The 26,777-nt window shown below is 46.2% G+C and overlaps 1 protein-coding gene across 1 annotated transcript in view; it reads left to right on the top strand.

The window, feature by feature from the left end:
- Nucleotides 1-248: 248 nt before the first annotated feature.
- The window catches only part of LOC124550758 (serine/threonine-protein kinase SIK1-like), a 454,642-nt gene continuing 428,113 nt past the window's right edge, over nt 249-26,777 (top strand). The window contains exon 1 of the mRNA XM_047125480.1: nt 249-462. Within this exon, the coding sequence (XP_046981436.1) occupies nt 289-462 (174 nt within the window). The 5' untranslated portion in view covers nt 249-288. The remainder of the gene's footprint in view (nt 463-26,777) is intronic.

The following is a 26,777-nucleotide window of genomic DNA, read 5'->3' as shown; positions in this document are numbered from 1 at the left end:
CTCCGTCTCTGCATAAGTGAACCGCAGTGTGAAGGACCCCGGCGGTCACTAGCTGTGCGCCGTCGCGGACGTACGGCAGTTTCTCGTTTATTACTTCCGCCCACCGGCGCGTCGCGGCTGCGATGACGCCGCCCCCGCCACCCACGCCGCTGCACGCACACAGCCGGCCCAACAGACGCGCGTCGGCGCGCGAGTCGCAGCTCTGAGGGCGTCGACGTCATGGTCATCATGTCCTCGTGCGACGGCCGAGCGCACCTCCCGCTGCAGCAGCCGCCGGCCTCGGCGCCCATGGCGGCGTCTACGGTCGCGTCGTCGTCGCCGCCGCCCACTTCCGCCGCCACAGCCGCCTCCTCTTCGGGAGCGACGCCCATCCGCGTGGGCTTCTACGACATCGAACGCACCATCGGCAAGGGCAACTTCGCCGTCGTCAAACTGGCCAGACATCGCATCACCAAGACGGAGGTAAGACGTCAAACCGTCGTAATGCCAATCACACAAATTACGTTCGATGTGTAAAAACTTACACAGTACTGCCCTCTTACAATCTTTATAGATTATGTACAATGTACGTACAAAGTATGCACAATAATATTCGTCGGAGACTTTGGTTAGCTGGATATTTACCAAAAAGAAACATAATCGGTTGGCTAGCGTCTGATGTTGCACCCCCTTCCCACCTGAAATAATTACCTAGAGATTTTATTATGTAATATAAATTTTTCTGGATTCACCTGGTTGTTTTAGGTCTTGTAAACAAAAGACTGATATGCGTAAAATATGGCACTCGAACATAAACAGAAGGTTAAGCGTAGACCTCAGTCCCTTACCACAACCTTTATTTCGCCATCACACTCTACCAGCTATAAGGAAGTAATTTAATTTCAGTTGTTTACTTTGTTTAATGAACCACAGGACATTTAGAAACCTACTCCCCGACGTATGTGATGTAAAAGTTGACGTTAAGTAAATATCATAACGGCCTATGCAATGCAAGAAAGGTCTCTGCAGACCGTAGATCAAACAAAAAAAAAAAGCTAGGATATGCTTTAGAAATAGACATACCTCTGTAACATGACGTATTACTTCTGTGTCCCTAAACTTTTTGTTTAGGCGGAGTTGACTGTCAACGTTTGTGTACGATTAATATTGTTAACACGAATGCGTTCAGACAGTGTGTTTAAGTATCAGTTAACATTCTTTCACAGCTTCAAAAACATTCTTACTTTAACAAGAAATGTTTACGTACAGAAAAAACCGGGTGTTGTCAAATGGTGAAAGCGCATGCTCTTTGTTTTCAACATGGCGAATTAGTCTGATGAATTATAAGTGTTACCGACATGTAATTGTTTCTGCATTCACTGAATTGGCACTTGAGCACTTTTTTATGTATGTTTGGCTGGCTATGTTTCAAAGTAATGTATTCGGATATAGGAATGGCCAAGGCTAGAAAATTTATAGCAATTGTCTTTCTAGCGTGGAAACATCGAGATCAAATAGATCTTGTTAGGTCTTTAAACGCCAAGTAGGAATTTCTCAACGCTAAACCTCATCGTAATAGTAAGAAAGATGAAAACTATGTAGTGGAAGAAAAGTCTACAGCTATATTTTGAGCACTGCATTCAGCCGCACGTGAAAGACATGCTTTACCTCTCCGAGCTATGAACGTGTACTCAACGGTAAGAGGTATGCCGGTATTCAAAATCGGTGCCGGCTTCTTATGCATTCCACTCGCATGCTTGTAGCACAGGTTAAAAAAAGATGGAACGGAAATGCTTCTATATTGTCACCCACAGATTCTGCGAAAAAGATCACTTGGTAGTTTCCTAATTATCTTCTTGTCGTGTTTGTCTGCAATAAGAAAAGTTATTTTGTGCGCGTGTTACAATCGTTGGAAAGTAAACGTATTGTTTACGTGTTCTCCACATACCGTTTGCAGCCGAACGAAGAAGGTTGCTTTACTTAATGTATCTACAATATGTATACATTTCGCAAGTGAATACGAGTAGACGGCAAAGTGTGTTTATACAGAAGCTATGTAAATGGTATGGTAACACGAGCATCATGTTATAAACTGAGAAGACAAAACTATTTTATATGGAATGAATGGTGCAGACATATGACGAACGTTTTCAGAAAACGACGGCTGTATATAAACCATGCATCAAATTATTAATTTTAATGCATAGAATCTATACTTAACAATCATATAAAACCACTCGCTCGACGAAACATCCGTACTCAAAGAATGGAAAGTTGCACAGGTTACACCAATAATCAAGTAAGTGGGAGTCATTCACTAAATTATAAGCCCGTATCATTAACGTCGATATGCAGCAGGATTGTAGAACACACATTGTGTTCCAATATTATGAATTATGTTGAAGAGAACGGTCTATTGACACAGTCAACACGGATTTAGAAAACATCCTTCTTCTGAAACACAACTAGCTCTTAACATACAGAAAGTGCTGTTGACAAGGAATTCCAAATTGATTCCGTATTTCTGGATTTCTAAAAGGCTTTTGACACTGTACCAACCAAGCGGCTAAACTGCGTGCTTATGGAATATCATCTCACTTACGTGACTAGATACGCGATTTCGTGTCAGAGACACAGTTCGTTGTAACTCTCTGAAAGCCAGAGTGATTTCTGGCGTTCCTCAAAGTAGTTTTATAGGCCCTTTGCTGTTCCTTGTTTATATAAACGATTCAGGGTACAACCTGAGCCGACGTCTTAGGTTGTTTGCAGAAGATGCCATCGTTTACCGTCTAGTAAATTCATTACAAGATAAAAACAAATTCCAAAACGATCTAAAAAAGATTGTGAATGGTACGAAAATTGGCATTTCATCCGAAATAATGAAAAGTGTGAGGTCAGATGAGTACTAAAAGGAATCCTTAAATTTCGGTTACACAATAGTGTGATCTAAATGCCGAAAATTTAACTAAACACCTAGGATTTACGATTACGAACAATTTAAATTGGAAAGAATACACAGAAAATATTGTGGTGAAAGCAAATCAAAGACTGAGTCTGATAAACCCTCTGCGAGGAACGGTACTTAAGTGTTATGCAGAGCATTCATGCGGATGTAGATGACTCTACGCGGTAAAAAGGTTGTGTTAAGATTCCAGAATTTAAAAGGGTATAAAATAATGGAAAGAGTAATTTTGCCGTTCAAGTAGTCTAACAACACACTGACGGTCGACCGTATTTACTTCGTTCTCGAGTCAATAATGTTACGTTAGCTTCGTAGTGGCTTTTGTTGCCATTTAATAATTGTTGCTATATGGGACACCAACAATGCTCTAAAGTAAAACTGCGACTTTTAATTCTCGAAGTAAAATTAAAATTTTCCGGTCTTGCCCTCAGAGTAATTTGTGCTGTTTATCGAAGTGCTTAAGGCACTCGACGCCCCCCCCCCCCCCCCCTAACTTTTCCTTTGAAAAAGAGACGGCCGGTTTGCTACTCCCAGCTGTAAGAACATCGTCGACTGAACTTTAAACCAATTATCGTCTCACAGCTGGTGTGTGACGTCAATGTACATATTGATTTCAACTTTTTATCAGGCTTCTCAGCGCTACGACGTAATGTGTAAATATTATCACAGTTTTTCTATCGAACTGCTAAGCGATAATTAAGGTCATCAGATAAATCTTAAAAATTGTTTGGCAGCATGACGTAAGTTTGATCGGAGGTTAATTACTGATCTTCTCCCGATATTCAGATGTGTATCTCGACTGAGGTATTTCCTTAACATTGTGCGATATCTTGAGCGATATGAAGAGGTCTGGGAAGTGACGTACAGGGAAATTAAGAACATCAGTCAGAAAAACAGTAACATAGAACCTGACCGTTAGCCCTACCTCACCAAATTATGCAAATGTCTGCCAAATAGATATCAAAAAAGAAAAGCATGAAAATGTTGACTTGGCAACACATCCAAGCCACTATGAGGTAGCCGAAAGGCACGCGTTTAAGCTCACGCAGACTGGCGTGAGGTCTGGAACAGTTAAAGGAGTTGAGTCTAGTAAAAAAAGTACGTAGCTTCTGGAATGCTTAACTTTAATCCATAATGGGTAAACACCGGTCTGATGGTACATGCATCACAAGATAAATAGCAAATGATAATGGCGCCTTGCTAGGTCGTAGCAAATGACGTAGCTGAAGGCTATGCTAACTATCGTCTCGGCAAATGAGAGCGTATGTAGACAGTGAACCATCGCTAGCAAAGTCGGCTGTACAACTGGGGCGAGTGTTAGGACGTCTCTCTAGACCTGCCGTGTGGCGGCGCTCGGTCTGCAATCACTGATAGTGGCGACACACGGGTCCGACGTATACTAGCGGACCGCGGCCGATTTAAAGGCTACCACCTAGCAAGTGTGGTGTCTGGCGGTGACACCTCAGAAAACATACAGAGTACCACTGAACAGATCTAATATGAGATTGAATGAACCTTACAATAGAAAAACACCCGAGAAAATGTGAGGGATATGATCAAAGTGGAAACGGAATGGCTTTCCCTAAGTGATGAGGGAATAAGACGAGAGTGCTGGATGGACGAGTGTGGAGAAGCAGTTGATTGTAGAAGAAAAAAGGGGGGAGGGTTTGGCAGACAACCGAGAAAGAAAAGGGCGTGAAAAATCTGAGTTTATGAGAAGAAGAACCGCTAAAATAATAGAAGATGCCAGGAGAAACAGGTGGAATGAAGAGTCAAAGGAAGCGGATGATGGATTCAAGAAAACAAAATAGGAGCCTTCTTTAAGGAGATGAGAAACGCGATAAAGAGCTATGAAGTGAGGGAGCCCTTTGTGAAAGGCTATAATGGTGAACTGAAAGGAGGAGCGAAAAATGTATGTGAGAAAATAAGAAGGTACGTCGACAGTCTGGCGTAACTGGAACCCGCTACAGAAATGGCAAAGCTGCAGCATAACAGGGAAAATGACGGAGGGCACACTCCGACCAGAATGGCAGTGGTAACAGCAATTCTGTCCTAGAATGCGAGAGGGAGCTAACCGACAAATTTGTAATTGTCCGTTATTGACACATTCAGATACTGCTACTACTACGTGATCAGGCCCAGTGGACCGCACGCATCTACAAGTTTCCTCCTCCACTGTATTCTGTCCATTGCTGCTATCCGCCATTCGTCCACATCTATTGACATTTGTTTTAAATCTTCATGGAGTCCATCCCTCCAACGCTTCTTGGGTCTCCCTGGTGGTCTCTTTCCTGTAGGTGTGAAATCCAGGAGCTTCCGAGGCCATCTGTGATCCTCCATCCGGGCCACATGGCCGGCCCACTGCATTCGTTTGGCTTTGACAGCTCCTGCTATGTTGGGCTGCTGGTATAGTTCCTCAAGCTCTTGGTTGTATCTGATCCTCCATTCCCCTGTATCTGCATCCAGAACCGGGCCGAAGATCTTCCGAAGCACTTTTCTCTCAAAGACAAGGAGCTTATGGAAGTCCTGTTTCCGGATACTCCATGTCTCACAGCCATATAGAACAACAGGCTGGATCAGGGTTTTGTACAGTCGAATCTTGAACTGTCTGGAGAGAGATTTGGACCGAAGCAGTTGTGCTAGGCTGTGGTAAGATCGGTTTCCTGCTTGTATTCTGGCATAGATCTCTGCTTCACATGACGAGTTCTCAGTGAAAAGTGCCCCTAGGTATTTGAATTCTTGCACACTCTTGTAGGAATGGTCTCCAACCTGCAGTGATTGTAGATGATCAGCAGTCTGACAATGACCACGCGTCATAACGAGGTTCTCTGTCTTGGCTTCGTTTATGTTTAGCCCAAATTTCAGATACTACTAGTATTATATATTTATTACTTCAAAATACAGAGGGGTCCAAAAAAAGTATTCACTGTTTAAAAGTCCATAACTTGCAAACTGACGGAGTTGTCTCGTTTTTGGTGAAGGTGTAGCTTAAAGTCCAAGTTAAAGGTATCACTGTGGATGTTCGAAATGGTCACCATTAAAATCCACACACAAACGATGCCGCCGAACTGCAGCACGAACTGACTGCAACGTGTTCAGTTGGATATTTGCACATGAATGTACGATGGATTCTCGAAGTCCATCCAATGTGCGCGGCTTTTGTCGATAAACGACGTCCTTTAGTGTTCCCCACAGGTGAAAGTCCAGAGGGGTTAGGTCTGGGGAACGTGGTGGATACTCCATAGCCTATCCATCTTCCTGGTAGATTTTCGTCGAGATACGCCCTAACACGATTTTGGTAGTGGGCTGGGGCACCATCTTGTTGAAAGTAAACTCTTCCGTCTCCATACAATTCTCGGATGGCAGGTAAAGTGGATGTCTGAAGCTTCTGAAGGTACACCTCACCGGTAACTGTGCCGATGGAAGTACAACTTCCTGCATTCTTTTGGTTAGATATGACATGACCCATTTGTTGGCTATACCATCAATACCATAAAACTTCAAATTTATCTAGGAGTATTCTATGATTGAGTAGGTCACAGAAAATACCTGCCGGTGCTATTTTGTTATTTAGTGCTTGTAATATCTGGTATGTGAACATGTAAATGGCATTCTTAGTAGAGCAACCCTTCTGAAACCCAAATTGTAATTTGCTGAGGATATTATTGTTGCCAGGGTGAGATACCATTCTAGAATACATCGCTTCCCCAAAACGTTTGGAGAATGTCAGCAGTTAAATAGGTCGGTAGTTACGGACATCTCTCTTATCACCTTTCTTAAAGAGTGGTTTAACAACGGCGTATTTCAGGCTCTCTGGAAAAATGCATTGAGTTAGTGATGCTTTACATATTTCGGACAATACCGGACTTACTGTATGGGAACAACTCTTTAGTACTGTGTTGAAACACCATCAAAACCAGAAGACCTTTTATTGGCTCAAATGGCTCTGAGCACTATGGGACTCAACTGCTGTGGTCATCAGTCCCTTAGAACTTAGAACTACTTAAACCTAACTAACCTAAGGACATCACACACATCCATGCCCGAGGCAGGATTCGAACCTGCGACCGTAGCAGTCGCACGGTTCCGGACTGCGCGCCTAGAACCGCGAGACCACCGCGGCCGGCAGACCTTTTATTCTTGAGAGAATGTATGACCCTCTCGATTTCAGAAGTAGAAGTTGGTGGTACATTCATATGATGTAATTTTATGAGAATTACTTCAACATATTGCTGTGATGTTTCTCTTGAACTGTTGCTCCTTATGCTTTCAACTATATTTAAGAAATGATTGTTAAATAATTTTCTATCTGTGACTTGCCATTTATAACCCTTCCATTCTATGCAGTAGTAATGTTATCCTCGTTGATTGTCCTGTCTCTTGCTTCACTGCATTCCATATTGCCTTAACTCTGTTGTCAGAAGTACTGATTTCTGGCATTACGTGCATGTTTCTAGATAGACAGTAGCAGCAGGAAAGTAGGAATGAGGTATTAGCGCTGAGAGAGAGCAAGAGGGAGACAGTGACAACGAAAGTAGTACCGAGCGAGGTGGCGCCGTTGTTAGCACACTGGACTCGTATTCGGGAGGACGTCGCTTCAATTCCGCGTCCGGCCATCCTGATTTTGGTTTTCCGTGATTTCCCTAAATCGCTTCAGACAAAAGCCGGGATGGTTCCTTTGAAAGGACACGGCCGACTTCCTTCCCCATCCTTCCCTAATCCGATGAGACCGATGATCTCGCTGTCTGGTCTCCTCCCCTAAACAACCCCAACCCAAGGAGTCAGCAGTAGTAGGACAGAACCGTGACAGACACACACAAAGAGAGAATGACAGTGGGTTGGGATGAATGAGAGAGAGAAACACAGGGAGTGGATGGGTAAGAGCGACCTAACAACGATGGATTAGTGGGTGTGAGGGAGTTACAGTTAGCTTGTGGGAGTGTGAGGTGAGTTGCATGTTGAAAAGAGCGCGAATATGTTCCCATGCCAGAATTTTTGGGAACATTTTTGAAGGTGCTGAGGAAAGTAAAATGAGGCAACGGGTACCCCACTTTTCAGTCAGAGCCTTTTAATAAACAGGAGAATACTGGACTTTTTTATATTCCGATACGAGCATTTTTCCGTTGATAATGTATGATTTCACTTCCGTTCTATCCCCGTTGCTTGGCGTCTTATACCTTTTTTCTTTCTATTGTCAAGTGGGATGCGGTAAGAATCGAGAAACCGTCGTAATTGTATTACGCCAGGTTTTAGATTGATAATGATCATTTATTGTTACTGTTCACAGATTACTGTTTTTTTTTTATCTTTAACCATTTCGTGCTACCAACTTTATCATCCACAGGCGAACCATTTCAAACGCTCGCAGCCCCCCAGGGGGTCCACAACTCTTTCGTGGATGCGTGCGTGGCGAGCACGGGGCCCCGAGCCATTGCAGCCTTCTTTCTCTCCCGGGCTGCATTTCCTTTCCCTTCCCCTCCTTTCCCCTCCATACCCCTTTCCCCTCGCCCTCTCCTCTCCCTCTATTGGTGTCCTTGCTTATGTTGGCCCCCGCTATCCTCCTGGTTCTGTTGGTTTTACACTCTGGCTTTGTTGCGTAATCATCTCCTCCTTTTGGCATTCCTTGGTCCCCCTCTGGGGTTTGACCTCCATTCCAAAATTTCTCTTCCGTAGTGTGAGCCATTTGGGGAAGAGCACCTTACCTAGTGTCTCCGACGTGTGCCCTCCTAGTATATTCCACCTTTTCTTCTACGTCGTTGTCTGATGCTAGGGTGCATAGCCAGCACGGTAGCCAGCCCGTGTGGTGGGGTCGCTATGTACCCTTTTGGTTGAGCCCCCTGAACACACAGGGATCACACTTCTGATACCTGAGCTGTGACCTCCTCATGCATGCCTTGGAGTTGTTGCTCGTCATCCTGGAGCATCGGAACTCCCGGCAATGGCCGCCGTGCCAGACGGCCCTTGCTGTGGCTGGGTGGCGCCCGTGAGGAGAGCCCCTGATCGGAGTGGGTGGTATCAGGGCGGACGCTATGCAGATGAAACGCATAAGGGTCCAAACCTCTGGCCGCTCTTCTGCGGCCGTCTCTCTGCGTGGTACTGATTCCTCAAGTGCTGCTTCTCTTGCCCCTTCGGCCTTCCCTTCCGTGGCTACCCCCTGGGAGGAGGGTCAGGCCCGTCGTCTAGGGGCAAAACCTTTCCCCCGTTATCTAGTTTGCACCAGGACTGATGGAGATACTTTCACCAGTGTCAAACCTTTATTCTTTGTGGAACACATTGAAGACAAGTTCGGCGAAGTGGACTCCCTGAGCAAGATGCGGTCGGGTTCATTACTGATAAAAACTGCTTCGGCTGCCCAATCTGCGGCCCTTCGTGCCTGTACCCATCTTGGCACAATTCCCGTGTCCATTACCCCTCACCAGTCTCTAAATATGGTACAAGGTGTGATTTTTCACAGAGACCTCATCCTTCAAACTGATGAGGAACTTCGGGACAATCTCGGACGGCGGGGTGTTCACTTTGTTCGGCGTGTTCAGAAGGGTCCTAAAGATAATCGTATTGATACTGGTGCCTTTATCCTGGCCTTTGAAGGGGATACCCTTCCTGAGAAAGTTAAGATTATGGTCTATCGCTGTGATGTGAAGCCGTACATCCCACCTCCTATGCGGTGTTTTAAGTGCTTGCGTTTTGGCCACATGTCTTCTCGCTGTACCCAGGACCCTCTCTGTGGTGACTGTGGACGTCCACTCCATGAGGGGAGTCCCTGTGTTCCCCCTCCTGTATGTGTAAATTGTCATGGTAGTCATTCTCCACGTTCAGCAGATTGCCCAGTCTATAAGAAAGAAAAAAAGATACAGGAGTATAAGTCTCTTGATCGTTTAAGCTACACGGAGGCCCGTAAGAAATATGCACGATTGCACCCTGTGTCCATGACATCTAGTTACGCCTTGGTTACATCTTCATCCCTTCCTCCCCCTTCCTTACCCCCGTCCCGGACCCCTCTCCTTCCCCCCTCCCCTGCGGCTCCCACACCTTCTCCTCTGGGCGCCGCTCCCCCTCCCCAGCCGGAGAAGTGTCCCACTCCTTCGGCGTCTGCCGGTCAAGGGCGCCTCTCCCGGGATGCCCCTTCCCGGCACCTTCCAGGTCAAAGGTCTGCTGCGGCGCGGCGACCGCGAGAGCCGCGGTCTATCGGCCCCCAGGTCGCCCGGTCTCTTTCTGTTCCTGATCTTGCTGCAGCTGGCTCCATTATGCCACACAGCCCTCCTCGATCCCAGCCTGAAAAGAAGAAGACACATAAGTCCCGGGACAAAGAGCCTCTGGTGTCACCAGAGGTCCCTTCCCCGGCTTCACAACCGGATTCTGACCTGTCGTTTATGGATGTCGCCCCCTCCCTGTCGGTGACGGGTGGGGACCCGGCGGTATGACTGGATTTAGCGTGTTCAGCCCTCATTTAAACCATCGTTCTGTGGTTCTCCAATGGAATTGTAATGGCTACTATCGTCACCTTCCGGAATTGAAATCCCTTCTTTCGTCCTACTCAGCAGCTTGTGTGGTTCTCCAGGAATCTCATTTTACTGATGCTCACTCACCGACCCTCCGTGGGTTCCGTGTTTTCTGTCGAAATCGGGTCGGACCCTTGCGGGCTTCTGGTGGCGTTTGTACGTTGGTCCGTACAGACATTGCTAGCACGTGGATTCCTCTCCAAACTACATTGGAAGCAGTTGCTGTTAGGGTCCACTTAGACTCTGCAGTCACAGTATGCAATCTTTATCTCCCTCCTGACAGGACTCTTACACCTGCTGCCTTAACCACCCTTCTTCAGCAACTTCCTCCTCCCTTCCTCCTCCTTGGGGATTTTAATGCTCATCATCCTTTGTGGGGCAGTGCCTTTCCATCTAGACGAGGTCTTCTTATCGACCAATTTATTGCAGACCACGACCTGTGCCTTCTTAATGATGGCTCCCCTACTCATTTCAGTGCTGGTCATGGTACCTTTTCTGCCATTGATCTTTCTCTTTCTTCTCCCTCTCTCCTCCCTTCATTACACTGGTCGCCACACGACGACCTTTGTGATAGTGACCATTTCCCGTTGATTATCACGCTCCCTTCCCGCTCCCCGATGGAGAGGTTACCTCGTTGGTCTTTCCACCGCGCCGATTGGCCTCTATATACTGCACAGGTCGAGTTTTCTCCCTCTTTGTCGGTTTGTATTGATGACGTCCTACGTGACGTGTCTGACGCGATTGTTCGCGCTGCTAACCTTGCTGTCCCGCGCTCATCTGGACAATTTCGTCGTCGGCAAGTCCCGTGGTGGAGTACGGCCATTGCCATTGCCATCCGTGATCGCCGTCGAGCTTTGCAACACTTTAAGAGGCACCCATCTGTAGCCAGCCTTTCTACCTTTAAGCGCCTTCGCGCTAAAGCCCGTTATTTAATCAAACAGAGCAAGCGGATATGTTGGGAACGATTCGTTTCTTCCCTTGGTTCCACTGTCCCTCTGTCACGGGTATGGGCTACACTTCGCTCTCTCCAAGGTTGCCATCGGCAGTCCACCCTCCCAGGCCTTCACCTCCCAGATGGCATTTGTACGGACCCATTAGTTCTCGCAGAACATCTTGCGACCCATTTTGCAGTGGCATCAGCGTCGGCCTCCTATCCAGCTGCTTTCCTTCATCAAAAACAGCAGGCCGAAGCTGTCACCTTATGTTCCACCACTTGTGAGTCAGAATCTTACAACGAACCTTTCACTGAATGGGAATTTCTTTCTGCTCTATCTGCTTCTCATGATACGGCTCCTGGCCCAGATTCCATTCATAACCAGCTGCTTCAACATCTCAGTGCTCCACAACGGCACCATCTTCTTCGGGTGTTTAACCGTATCTGGCTCCAGGGTGACTTCCCTTCTCAGTGGAGGGATAGCATTGTGGTTCCTGTCCTTAAGCCTGGTCAGAACCCCCTATCTGTTGACAGCTATCGGCCAATTAGTTTGACCAATGTTGGTTGTAAGTTACTTGAACGGCTGGTAGCCCGTCGGCTCACTTGGGTCCTCGAATCTCGGGATCTATTGTCCCCTTACCAGTGTGGCTTTCGAGAGGGACGATCTCCAATCGATCATTTGCTTCGCTTGGAATCCGCAGTTCGGCAGGCTTTTTCCCAGCGCCGCCATTTGGTTGCAGTGTTTTTTGACCTTCGCAAGGCCTATGACACGGCCTGGCGCCATCACATCTTACTAACCCTTCATCAGTGGGGTCTTCGGGGCCCACTCCCGATTTTTATCCGCCAGTTCCTGATCCATCGGTCATTCAGAGTTCGAATTGGTACTGCTTTTAGTTCTCCACGGACCCAGGAGACGGGCATCCCACAGGGTTCGGTCTTGAGTGTCCTTCTTTTCCTCATTGCTATCGATGGACTTGTGGCCTCTGTCGGTCCCTTGGTCGCCCCTGCCCTGTATGTGGATGATTTCTGCATTTGGGTTAGTTCCTCCTCGATGCCATCTGCAGAACGGCAGCTCCAGGTGGCTATACGGCGTGCCTCTGCATGGACCCTCTCCCACGGGTTTCAATTCTCTCCTTTAAAATCGCGGGTGGTCCACTTCTGTCGCCGTACTACGGTCCACCCTGATCCAGAGCTCTATCTCGCTGCACAAAGATTGCCTGTGGTTCCACAGTTTCGTTTCCTAGGTCTTCTTTTCGACAACAAGCTCACTTGGCTGCCCCATATCAGACTCCTGAAGGTAGGATGTTTCCGTAAACTCAATGTCCTTCGCTTTCTTGCCCACTCCTCCTGGGGTGCGGACCGTTCCCTCCTCCTCCGTCTTTATCGTGCTCTAGTTCTGTCACGTTTGGACTATGGTTGTCAAGTTTATGGTTCAGCTGCTCCTTCCACGCTGCACGTGCTGGATCCAGTCCACCATCGTGGTATCCGTTTGGCCACCGGTGCCTTCCCTACTAGCCCTGTTGATAGTCTCCTGGTTGAAGCTGGGATCCCCCCTCTTTCTGTTCGGCGGTCCCAGCTTCTGGTGTCTTATGCCCTTACTATCCGTTCTTCTCCCGCTCATCCTTCCTATTCTATCCTATTCCCAGACCATGGACGTCGCCCGCCTGACTCCCGCCCTCGGGCGGGTTTACCGGTTGGGCTGCGCCTTGCGTCTCTTACCCGTGATTTTCGGCTTCCTTCTTTGTCCTGTCTTCCTCGCTCCCTCCCCTCCACCCCTCCTTGGTTAGTTCCTCGGCCTCGAATTCGGATGGATCTCCGCCGCGGTCCGAAAGATTCCATCCCCCCGGTGGTGTTCCGTTCCTTTTTCCGCCAAATTTTATGGGAGTTTCGGGATGCTGTTGTTTTTTACACTGATGGCTCTAAATCTGCTGATCATGTTGGGTATGCCTTCACGTCCTTTGTTGGAACGGAAAATCATCTACTGCCACCCTCATGTGGGGTGTTTACTGCGGAATTGATGGCAATTTCCCGGGCCCTTACCTTTATTAAACAATCCCAACACAACCGCGTTTTGTTATGTACGGACTCGATGAGTGGCCTTCTTGCTATTGACCGGTGTTTTTCGCGCCATCCCTTGGTCTCTGCCATCCATGACCATCTCGCTGATCTTCACCGTGCTGCTTGTTCCATTGACTTCCTATGGGTCCCGGGCCATGTGGGTATCCCGGGTAATGAGCTCGCTGATCGTTTGGCTGGGGGAGCAGTTACTTACCCCCCGTTTTCTGTAACCCCTCCTGCAGCGGATTTACGGCTTCACATCAAATCCCACTTTGCACAGTCATGGGCCAATTCTTGGGAGGCTACTCCACTGTCTAATAAACTTCGTGCCATTAAGGTGAATACAGGCCCATGGCGTTCTTCCTTTAGCCTCTCCCGCAAGGACTCGACCACACTGTGTCGTCTCCGCATTGGCCATACCAGGCTGACCCATGGTTTCCTTTTGCGTGATGAGCCACCCCCGCTATGTGGTTGTGGAGCCTTCCAGTCAGTGGCCCACATTTTGGTTGAATGCCCCCTTCTTTTGGCTCTGCGTGCTAAGTACAGACTCCCCCACACTTTACCTTTGATGTTGGCTGACGATTCCCGGATGGTCTCTCTGGTTCTAGGTTTCCTCCGGGAGAGTGGTTTTTATTCTCAGTTTTAAAGTTTTTAATCTCCCTCTGGTGTTGGGGCAGGGCGGTGAGTGTTTGGGTGTCTCCCACTGTAGGCAGTGTTCAGAGATTCCCGATTCACCTCCCTGACCGGAATCCTCTTCTCTTTCCCTTTTACTTTGTTTTTACCCCTTCTTTTTAAGGCTTGGTTAGTTTTTCTATTCCCATACGTACTTTCTGCATTATAGCAGTTGTACCTTTTAAGTCACAGGTGGTCTTGCCTATGCTGTTTCAGCATAGTGTTGGGTTCGTTCTCTTGCCAACTTCCCTCATTTGTTTTTACTAATGACAACGTGACTGCCCTTTTACGTTTCCCCTTTATCCGTTTTATTTTTCTGACTATACTGAGATGTCCCGTTAGCAGAATGGAGTCTATTTGAAACAAGGGACTGATGACCTTGCTGTTTGGTCCCTTTAACCTCAAACAACCAACCAACCAACCAAACGCTCGCAGCTGATCCCTACAGTAACAATTAACTACTCGTACTACCGCGTCCGCAGCTCGTGGTCGTGCGGTAGCGTTCTAGCTTCCCACGCCCGGGTTCCCGGGTTCGATTCCCGGCGGGGTCAGGGATTTTCTCTGCCTCGTGATGACTGGGTGTTGTGTGCTGTCCTTAGGTTAGTTAGGTTTAAGGATTCTACTGTCCGCGGCGCGAAAAACAACGCAAAATCCACACGTTTTTGTGGCCACAGGCGAAATTTTACTTATTGTCCCAATGCTGTTGCTTGGTGGACTCGTATGCACGTTTCGATATTCGAACGAACTGTGAAAACGAATGTAAAACTTCCTACAGTCAGTTGTCTTTACTTTGACTGTATGTGCACAGTAAGAGATTTGAGACTTACGTAATATTGTCGGACAAAAAGTTGACACTCGCCGCAGTGGCTGATGGGAAAGGCCTTTATAGTTGCTCCCATCAGCCACTGCGCAGTGTGTCAACTTCGTTAACGCGTATAGTAACTCAAGTCTTCAGACATTCATATGATTTTCCAATGAACTGGCCTTGTAAAATAGCGAGCAAATCAAATAGCGTACTCAGAGAAAATATATTATGGAAACCGTCTGTAGGAACACGTGCGTTAAAGGAGAGCTTGCTAACAGAAGTATTGATGCCGAGATACATAAGCCTTTATTTTCTGTGTGTACTTTTTGATTTGTTGGCTGTATTACATAGTTGATTGATTAGACAGTAATTTAAACAGCAAAGATAGGCATTTGATTGGATCATATATTGCTGATATACGTATGAGTGTACTCTCACACGGTGCGGTGGCTGTGAAGTACCGATGTGCACAGACTGTTTCCATTTATTTATTTATTTTTGAGCCATCGTTATTCTGGTTGGTTTGATGCGGCCCGACACGAATTCCTCTGTGTCAACCTATTCATGTCAAAGTAGCACTTGCAAACTACCTAGTCAATTATTTGCTGATTGTATTCCAATCTTTGCCTTCCTCTACAGTTTTTTACACTCCACTGCTTCCTCTAGTACCATGGAAGTTATTCGCCGATGTCGTAACAGATGTTCTATCATACTGTCCCTTCTTCTTGTCAGTGTTTTCCAAATATTTCTTTCTTCACCGATTCTGCAGACGACTTCAATCCTTATCAGTTCACCTAATTTTCAACATTCTTTCGTAGCACCACATCCCAAATGCTTTGATTGCCTACTGTTCCGGTTTTCCCACAGTCCATGTTTCACTATCATACAATTTTGTGGCCAACTACCATACTATTCTGTGGTCCAAAAACACATCCCAGAAATTTCTTCCTCGAATTAAGGTCGATGTTAGAGACTGTAGTTCTCTTGACAAGGAATGCCTTCAGTGCCTGTGATATCTGCTTTTTGTCTCTTTCTTGTTTCATCCATCATGGGTTATTTTGCTTCCAAGTAGCAGAATCCCTTCGCTTCGCCTTCTTCGTAGTTTTCAATTTTCCTAAGTTCATCGCTAGTATCATTTCTGCCAATTACGTCCGCCTATGTTCGGTTTATTCTCAATCCATACTCTGTACTCATTGGACTAGTAATTCCATTCAACAGCTTCTTTTTTTTCTTCTCTTTTTTTTAACTTTTCGGTACTTGAGATTTGGTGCATTTTTTGGCAGTGCATGAGAAGTGCGCCAGGATCGTCTTCCTGTAGCGCCCCTTCAATGAGGTCCAGTATCCGTTTATACGCAGCAATCGAGGTGAGCGGAGACGGTTGCAACATAGTTCCTCAGCTACGGAGGACAAATTAATTACCCTTTGCTCTGGGCGCTACCTACGTCATCACTTCGACATTTTGTACAACCATGGTTTTTTTTTTTTAAAGATGTGAGCTGTGTAAGAGCAGAATAAAGTCTCACCTCTGGCCGCTGAAGCAGCAGGTTTGATCTATCAAAAATCACACCGTGCAAAGTAGATTGAGCGCCGCGATTCGAATTGAGATGGGCCGTACAATGAGTTACTGTTTTCGTTTCCAGCAAGCCCGTCCTGCCACAAAGACTTTTTTCAGCGTCGCCCATTCTATACTGTGGCGTACGAAAACCGACCCCGAGTACTAGAACGCACTTTGTCGCGCGCCATTTGTCATCTCTTATGCGTGAAATTCCTCAAAGATTGGCATATTCGCAGCAGTGTTTACTGTTGTTTCAAAAAATGTGGGACCTACAACGCGATTTGTTGACACGGCACATCATACTACGAGATTATTATTATTATTATTATTAATTTTTTTTTCACAGTTAAGAGGTTCCTCATTAATCGTTCGTTGACCAGTATCTGGTGTTGGGGGGGGGGGGGGGGGGGGGGGTTCACATGTCCTGTCAAATGGAACGTGGCTTCATCACTCATGAAATACAACAGTAGAGCCAACATTCCACTGTCAACTATTTGACAAAGCCACGTACAGTTCAAAAATGGCTGTGAGCACTATGGGACTTAGAACTACTTAAACCTAACTAACCTAAGGACATCACACACATCCATGCCCGAGGCAGGATTCGAACCTGCGACCGTAGCAACAGCGCGGTTCCAGACTGAAGCGCCTAGAACCGCTCTACCACAGCGGCCGGCTCCACGTACAGTAACTCACACTTTTTGCCTCATCTTGCTCCGCCAGTTCTTGGGACACGTGTCATTTTGTAGGGTTTTCTCCCTATGTGGTGTAAAACACGCTAAGACCTACGCGAAACGTTCACTTGTTGCTACAATTTACGTGTCGACTTCTTTGCACTGTGTATTATTCGTGGTCGCATATCCGCGATCACGCTAGGAGTACGAACAGACAGGTGTCGTTTTTTTTTTTTTCTTTTTTTACGTTTGCAACTAACCCTGTAATACGCCCCTTTGTCACGAAATCCAGTATATTACTCTTTCCTGGTACGGAAACACCAGGAAACTTCTCTGTAAAAATGTAACTCGTTACCTTAAATGAACGGGTAGGCACGTATGCGTCCATTAGTGCAATTCTTTCTTGAAGAGGTTAAATCTGGCCGATATATTAGCTTCACACTTCGAAATCAAGTAGCAACGCCTTTCGTACTAACATGACATGATTCGGAATATAAAGTTAACTTCTTGTAATCACAGGCGGTTTCCGGATAATTTGCCCTGTCAGGTCGCCAATTATAACATAATCACCTGTGATTACGAGAAATTAACTCTATATTATGAAATTGATAATGAGAAGCATTAAATGATGTAAAACTATCTATTGGGACTCCGTCTTTGGCCTTAACGTTGTAAGAAAACTGAGAGCCGAAGTATATCATTGGTTTAAACTCAATCAGTCTCGTAAACATCAAGAATGATGGTAATAGTGTTAATTGTCATTTACGTAAAAAAACTGCATAGTAGCTACGGCTCACGTTTTGCTTGGAAACAGTTCGTTTGGTATTTTACTGACTGCTTTCTCTCTCTCTCTCTCTCTCTCTCTCTCTCTCTCACACACACACACACACACACACACACACACACACACACACACACACACAAATGACAATGTCAAACCACACACGCAACACAAACAAAAGACAAGAGATAAACACACACCGACAGTTAGTAACACCACATACCGAAAACACTCACATGAACAGAAAATGCAAAGTGCAAATAATGCATGCGATGAGTTCATCAAATGTGGGTGAAAGAATGCCGAACTGCCAACTGGTGCACGGAGACTAATGAACACATCTCCAGGACCACACGCATGGGTTAACAGCGCTGGAAATTGTAACACCGGACGATGAATTCGCATTACGAAATTTTTGCTACAAAATTGATTCTAACCTAAAAAAAGAGAAAAATACGACAGAACGTTACATAGTAACATATTGTAACTACCACAAAATACGTTTGTTTTATGTATAAAAGAGAAAAACGTATTACAGGCCACTGAAGATACTTAACAAATGAAAGAAGTCCGAAACGCGTATTGGCAATAAACAAACTGCCTTCAATTAATCGCACAGTCGGGACACACCTCCACGAAAAACCTAATCGTCTACGAGACTTATCCATGAGAGAGATTTTTTATGTTGGCGAGTACTTTTATGATATTATATACATTATCGTCTTCATTTTTGCAGTACACACAAATAACGAGGTTAACATATAGCTATTTTTCACAGACGAGAAATTTTCAGAAAATTAAATATTAGTTTTATTACGCGTTATTGACGGTTTCATTGATTCGGATAAATGGCGGAAATCTTTGAAGTGACGCCACACAGTGAACTTTGTGTACTTTCAAGACCAGATTTCCTCCATTCTTCGTGAATGGGTTTGCTTACCCCCTCCTCCGTTCAAGGGATACGGCGACCTCTTTTTGCTCTTTCATCTCGGTGTGGCCCATTTGTCTCTTCTTACGGAAGAGATCGCCGCCACAGACATCTTCGGGTTTCATTTGTAGAAGATGGAAATCTTCTTCGATATTTCTAAACCAGCGAACTGTGGTTGTGCAGTTTGAGTCAAAGATGTGGAAGATCTTTGGTAAATGTGCTTCCGTCCACACACGGACGGACGGTGTGCACATGGTTATGGTCATTTGTTGACATCCATGGAGTAGCAGAACCGGACCGTGTTTTCTTCAAGGGATACAGGAACAGGCAAAAATATAAGAATACTGAAAATACATGAATACTGAAAATCCACGTGTATTTTGCACTGCCATAAAACTGGAGTGTGGTGTGCCGTATCGCGCCATCGAATAGTGGAGCCCTGTTTTCTTTCATCTACATCTAAGTCATACTCCGCAGCCGGCCGGAGTGGCCGTGCGATTAAAGGCGCTGCAGTCTGGAACCGCAAGACCGCTACGGTCGCAGGTTCGAATCCTGCCTCGGGCATGGATGTTTGTGATGTCCTTCGGTTACTTAGGTTTAACTAGTTCTAAGTTCTAGGGGACTAATGACCTCAGAAGTTGAGTCCCATAGTGCTCAGAGCCATTTGAACCATACTCCGCAAGCCACCTATTGGTGTGTGGCGGAGGGTACTTTCGGTATCACTATCTGATGCCTCCAACCCTGTTCCACTCGCGAATAGTGCACAGGAAGAATGATTGTCGGTAAGCCTCTGTATTGGCTCTAATTTCTCGAATTTACTCCTCGTGGTCAATACGCGATATGTACAAGGGGGGAAGCAGTATGTTGCCTGACTCCTCCTGAAAAGAGCTGCCCCTGAATTTCAGTAGTAAATCTCTCCGTGATGCACAGCGCCTCTCTTGTAACGTCTGCCAGTGGAGTTTGTTTAGCATCTCCGTAACGCTCTCTCGCCAGCTAAACGATCCCGTGACGAAACGCGCCGCTCTTCGTTGGACCTTCTCTATCTCCTCTATCAGCCCTACGTGATAGGGATCCCAGATACATGAACAATACTCGAGAATCGGGCGCACAAGCGCCTTATAAGCTACTTTCTTTAAGATTCTTCCGATGTATCTGAGTCTTGCGTCTGCTTTTCCCACTATCTGTTTTATATGGTAATTCCACTTAAGGTCGCTCTGGAGTTTCTTTGAAACTACAGAGAACAATTTTACGTACCAAGAAATCATTCAGCGGCTTACTTCGGTGCTTGAGGAAGATTAGCGTTATTATTGGTTGCAGGCAAGTCGGTGTCACTTGTGAAAAAAATCATTTCTTAAACGAAATTGTTTGGTGATGGAATCATCTCTGAAAGTTTATGGCCCCCATGGGTATGTTTATGTAACATGATCTGATTAGGGCTATCAGACACACTCTTACATTGGACTAGAGTTTCACACATACAGTGTCTATTACGTCACAGTTACCTGAGAAGTAACAGTTTTAATTTGACAAATACTATTAAAATGGTATGAGTATGTATAGTGGCAGTGTGAGTAAATAATACTACGAAATAATAAAGTTAATACTGGCAGTACTGCTGCTGTTGCTCCGGCGGTGACAGTGATAGCGATGATAATAATAATAATACAGTGCCCATATCTTTTCTGAAGAAAGGAAATTTAGGGGGCATACATCTGTTCAGAACACTGGAAATAAGAAAGATCTGGTTGGAAAGAAGGATGTGCGAGGGTAACCATTGCGTACAGGGAGAATGCTAATCATTATTGTTGCTTTCGTATATATGTCATTAACTGTCTTCTGAAGCTGGAGATCGTATTCAGTTCTCTGGTATAACGCGGCAGGTTATTCCAGAGCCGGGTTTCTGCTACTTGAAAAGGACTTCGCAGAAGTGGCTGAGCCGATGGAGTCGGATACAGAGGATTTTGATCTGTTGGGAACTGGTGTTTCTGCCATGTTGTTCAGACAAGGGCGTTAAGGTCGACGAGAGATACGAGGAACAGTGTACGTTGATAAGGCAGAGGCTATGGAAACCTCTGCACCCGTCAACACGCAGCCAGAATAGCTGTGAATATGATGGTGAAATACGATCAAAGAGTCGAACGTCAGAGACATAACCAACACTGGCATTCGAAATCAGTTCCAGACGCTGTGACTTTTCATGAGGAATACTTTGTAGGATACCATTGCTGTAATCAATAACTGGAAGTATTTGTACAAGCTTCGTTTCAGGTTGAAAGGAAAGACCTTTTTGTGTGTTCCTAAGGAGTAGAGAGATGCTGACGCCTTCTAGTACATTGCAATTACGACTCAGTCCAATTTAGAATTGCCGCGCGGGGTAGCTGCGAGGTCTTGGGCGTCTTGTCATGGTTCGTGCGGCTTCCCCTATCGGAGGTTCGAGTCCTGCCTCGAGCATGGGCGTGTTTGTCGTACTTAGTGTAAGTTAAAGTTAGATTAAGTAGTGTGTAACCTCAGCAGTTTGATCCCATGGTACTTACCACAAATTTCCATTTTTTTCCAATTTAGAATTTCATCTGCTTTTTTTCTCCTAGACTCTTTGCTGAAGGAGACAAGTCGATGTTTGTCCCATTTAGGGTTGAAGATGGTAGGGATTCGTGGTATCTCGGGCTAATGAGCCTAGAATGACAGATCAGTACCGCTTGGGTTTTGCATGCTTTGGGCTTTCGTACATCCTGCGCCCGTTTTGATAATGTACACATGTCAGTATTGAGACTCCCGGCAGCTGTCTTCAGGGTTATTGGCTGCGCACTTAAGATTCAGTTGGAGGTCATCAGTGTACATGTCGTATCTGCAGTAGGACGCAACTGATACACCTCATTGACACAAAATGAAAAGATCATAGGCCCTAGTACTGACCCCTGTGGGATGTTCCTGTGGAGCTACCTTAAAGGGGGTCTATAAAAACAGACCGCACGCCCTGACGGAACCAGAGATTACCGTAGGAACTGAGATTTAAGTGATGCTGCTCTGCAAAGTGACCTCAAACATGGTAAAACTAATTCGAGCCTACGTTATTGAACCTCGTTGATTGCGGCAGTTCTCGTCCGATAGAAGTTACGCAACGTCGGGCCCGGTTAGCTCTTGGATGGGTGACCGTCTTGAGACACCATTGAGCAACCATTGTGACCATAGGTTATAAACCATCTACATCATTACTCTGCAATTCACATTTAAGTGCTTGGCAGAGGGTTCACCGAACCACAATCATACTATCTCTCTACGATTCCACTCCCGAACAGCGCGCGGGAAAAACGAACACCTAAACCTTACTGTTCGAGCTCTGATTTCTCTTATTTTATTTTGATGATCATTCCTATCTATGTAGGTTGGCCGAACAAAATATTTTCGCATTCAGAAGAGAAAGTTGGTGACTGAAATTTCGTAAATAGATCTCGCCGCGACGAAAAACGTCTTTGCTTTAATGACTTCCATCCCAACTCGTGTATCATGTCTGCCACACTCTCTCCCCTATTACGTGATAATAAAAAACGAGCTGCCCTTTTTTGCACCCTTTCGATGTCCTCCGTCAATCCCACCTGGTAAGGATCCCACAATCCCACCTGGTAAAGATCCCACACCGCTCAGCAATATTCTAAAAGAGGACGAACGAGTGTAGTGTAAGCCGTCTCTTTAGTGGACTTGTTGCATCTTCTAAGTGTCCTGCCAATGAAACGCAACCTTTGGCTCGCCTTCCCCACAATGTTATCTATGTGGTCTTTCCAACTGAAGTTCGTAATTTTAACACCCAGGTACTTAGTTGAATTGACAGCCTTGAGAATTGTACTATTTATCGAGTATTCGAATTCCAGCGGATTTCTTTTGGAACTCGTGTGGATCACCTCACACTTTTCGTTATTTAGCGTCAACTGCCACTTGCCACACCATACAGCAATCTTTTCTAAATCACTTTGCAACTGATACTGGCCTTCGGATGACCTTACTAGACGCTAAATTACAGCATCATCTGCGAACAACCTAAGAGAACTGCTCAGATTGTCACCCAGGTCATTTATATACACTCCTGGAAATTGAAATAAGAACACCGTGAATTCATTGTCCCAGGAAGGGGAAACTTTATTGACACATTCCTGGGGTCAGATACATCACATGATCACACTGACAGAACCACAGGCATATAGACACAGGCAACAGAGCATGCACAATGTCGGCACTAGTACAGTGTATATCCACCTTTTGCAGCAATGCAGGCTGCTATTCTCCCATGGAGACGATCGTAGAGATGCTGGATGTAGTCCTGTGGAACGGCTTGCCGTGCCATTTCCACCTGGCGCCTCAGTTGGACCAGCGTTCGTGCTGGACGTGCAGACCGCGTGAGACGACGCTTCATCCAGTCCCAAACATGCTCAATGGGGGACAGATCTGGAGATCTTGCTGGCCAGGGTAGTTGACTTACACCTTCTAGAGCACGTTGGGTGGCACGGGATACATGCGGACGTGCATTGTCCTGTTGGAACAGCAAGTTCCCTTGCCGGTCTAGGAATGGTAGAACGATGGGTTCGATGACGGTTTGGATGTACCGTGCACTATTCAGTGTCCCCTCGACGATCACCAGTGGTGTACGGCCAGTGTAGGAGATCGCTCCCCACACCATGATGCCGGGTGTTGGCCCTGTGTGCCTCGGTCGTATGCAGTCCTGATTGTGGCGCTCACCTGCACGGCGCCAAACACGCATACGACCATCATTGGCACCAAGGCAGAAGCGACTCTCATCGCTGAAGACGACACGTCTCCAATCGTCCCTCCATTCACGCCTGTCGCGACACCACTGGAGGCGGGCTGCACGATGTTGGGGTGTGAGCGGAAGACGGCCTAACGGTGTGCGGGACCGTAGCCCAGCTTCATGGAGACGGTTGCGAATGGTCCTCGCCGATACCCCAGGAGCAACAGTGTCCCTAATTTGCTGGGAAGTGGCGGTGCGGTCCCCTACGGCACTGCGTAGGAGCCTACGGTCTTGGCGTGCATCCGTGCGTCGCTGCGGTCCGGTCCCAGGTCGACGGGCACGTGCACCTTCCGCCGACCACTGGCGACAACATCGATGTACTGTGGAGACCTCACGCCCCACGTGTTGAGCAATTCGGCGGTACGTCCACCCGGCCTCCCGCATGCCCACTATACGCCCTCGCTCAAAGTCCGTCAACTGCACATACGGTTCACGTCCACGCTGTCGCGGCATGCTACCAGTGTTAAAGACTGCGATGGAGCTCCGTATGCCACGGCAAACTGGCTGACACTGACGGCGGCGGTGCACAAATGCTGCGCAGCTAGCGCCATTCGACGGCCAACACCGCAGTTCCTGGTGTGTCCGCTGTGCCGTGCGTGTGATCATTGCTTGTACAGCCCTCTCGCAGTGTCCGGAGCAAGTATGGTGGGTCTGACACACCGGTGTCAATGTGTTCTTTTTTCCATTTCCAGGAGTGTAGATCAGGAACAGCAGAGGTCTCAGGACGATTCCCTGGGGAACACCTGATATCACTTCAGTTTTACTCGATGATTTGCCGTCTATTACTACGAACTGCGACCTTCCTGACAGGAAATCACGAATCCAGTCGCACAACTGAGACGATACCCCATAGGCCCGCAGCTTGATTAGAAGTCGTTTGTGAGGAACGGTGTCTAAAGCTTTCCGGAAATCTAGAAATACGGAATCAATTTGAGATCCCCTGTCGATAGCGGCCTTTACTTCGTCCGAATAAAGAGCTATCTGCGTTGCACAAGAACGATGTTTTCTGAAACCATGCTGATTACGTATCAATAGATCGTTCCCTGCGAGGTGATTCATAATGTTTGAATACAGTATATGCTCCAAAACCCTACTGCAAACCGACGTCAATGTATAGGTCTGTAGTTCGATGGATTACTCCTACTACCCTTCTTAAACACTGGTGCGACCTGCGCAATTTTCCAATCTGTAGGTACAGATCTATCGGTGAGCGAGCGGTTGTATATGATTGCTAAGTAGGGAGCTATTGTTATCAGCGTAGTCTGAAAGGAACCTAATCGGTATACAATCTGGACCTGAAGACTTGCACTATCAAACGATTTGAGTTGCTTCGCAACCCCTAAGGTATCTAAGATACTCATGCTAGCAGCTGTTCGTGTTTCAAATTCTGGAATATTCCATTCGTCTTCAATTATACGCTATAAACAATGTGTGTGAGGTTACGAAATAAAAAAGCATGTACACAATTACTTTTTAATGTGCGTGACTCTTCCATCATATTTCGAGACTCTTCTATCGTAAGGAAATGTAGTCTCCTAATGCAATATACACAGTCCTTGTGTGTACTACATCGAGATATGCCAATTTACGCTACAAAAACTGCATAATTTTCTCAAAACTCTAAATCAGTGACACAAATTTTCACGCCGTACGAGAGCCTAGCATTTCGATTGCGCAGAGTAAAATGCAAACACTAGAACCGTCGTTACAGCATGTGAGTCAATTCGTCAAAGTACACATCGTTTTGGCGCCAGCTGTCGCGGTTGGTGAGCGCTGAGTTCACCAACACACACAGAGCGAGGGCCACTTCAATGGAAACATACGGCATGTCGTGCGGAAACAAAAGCAGAAAGGCCGAGGTGACATCAGCTGCTGGGAAAGTGATGTTCCGTGTTCTCTGGAAGTACGGGGGCATACTACACTCCGCATGCCAGTCTCAAGGTCAAACCGCGGGTGCCTGCTCCCACTGTAACGTCTTCCGGGAAATTTTCAAGAGGCTTCAATGGAAGCGGCTGGGATTTCTCATTTTCCGTTCGCGTGAGAACTGGAGTCCCCATGCTGCGAAATTTGAAACTGTAATCTGTCGAACATTTTTCGTAGAACCCACGCATTGAACAGATGACTAGTTTTTCTTTTGGGTTCTTTTAATTCTCGCCTTTGGGAGGAACATTTCGCCGGCCGCGGTGGCCGAGCGGTTCTAGACGCTTCAGTCTGGAACCGCGCGCCTGCTACGGTCGCAGGTTCGAAGAATCCAGCCTCGGGCATGGATGTGTGTGATGTCCTTAGGTTAGTTAGTTTCTAAGTCTAGGGGACTGATGACCTCAGATGTTAAGTCCCATAGGGCTTAGAGCCATTTGAACCATTTTTGAACGAACATTTCACACGACTCATAGTTGTACGAAAGAAGTAGTCACCCTGTAACTAGGAACAATAACATTTCGCGAAAACGATAACGCAAAAAATGTGAAATTAACGGTTTTTAATGAAATAAAACAGAGTCGGCGATTTTCACAAAGTATCCCGAAATCGGCAATTTTTACGAAATATTGCGAAATTTGTCGTTTTCCCGTATTAAATAAGTCACAAATCTGAGGACAGCAGTTTACCAATATTCGTAGATTATAGTTGGTCAGCGTTGAAATTGCATTTTGATTTCTTATTCCTTCAGTTTTAAAATTACGGTCCATTTCTCACGTACCTATGATATGACATAAAAATCTCCTAAGTTGGGAAGAAACACCGTGTTTGGCAACAGAGTTTGGGCGAAAACAAGCACAGAATTTGCGAAAACATACAGCCGAAATTGGAAAAAATAGCGCTGAAATTAGATAAACACAGAGAGTGGCTGAAAAACAACGATTGGCCAAAAATAATACCGAAACTGGCTGAGAGTAACACCGCAACTGGCTATAAAACAATACGATTTTTTCGTATCCCTACATATAACATACTTTTTCCTGGTGGCCCTTGTACGCTAGAGCTTTCCGCTATAGTAGTCACACCGCCTAGTTTCCGCTCGGAAGAGTAAGGCGTTTTTGTTTCGTCTGAAGATGATTGGCATAGCTTTCCCCAATGCTCCTAAGCTGAAGGGTGCTTGCAACCGACTAGGCTGATTTTAAGGGCGAATAAGTT

Source organism: Schistocerca americana, chromosome 9 (genome assembly GCF_021461395.2).
Source record: "Schistocerca americana isolate TAMUIC-IGC-003095 chromosome 9, iqSchAmer2.1, whole genome shotgun sequence".
NCBI classification, from domain to species: Eukaryota; Metazoa; Arthropoda; class Insecta; order Orthoptera; family Acrididae; genus Schistocerca; species Schistocerca americana.
Note: the sequence above shows the minus strand (reverse complement) of the source record. Positions and strands in the feature narration are given on the sequence as shown.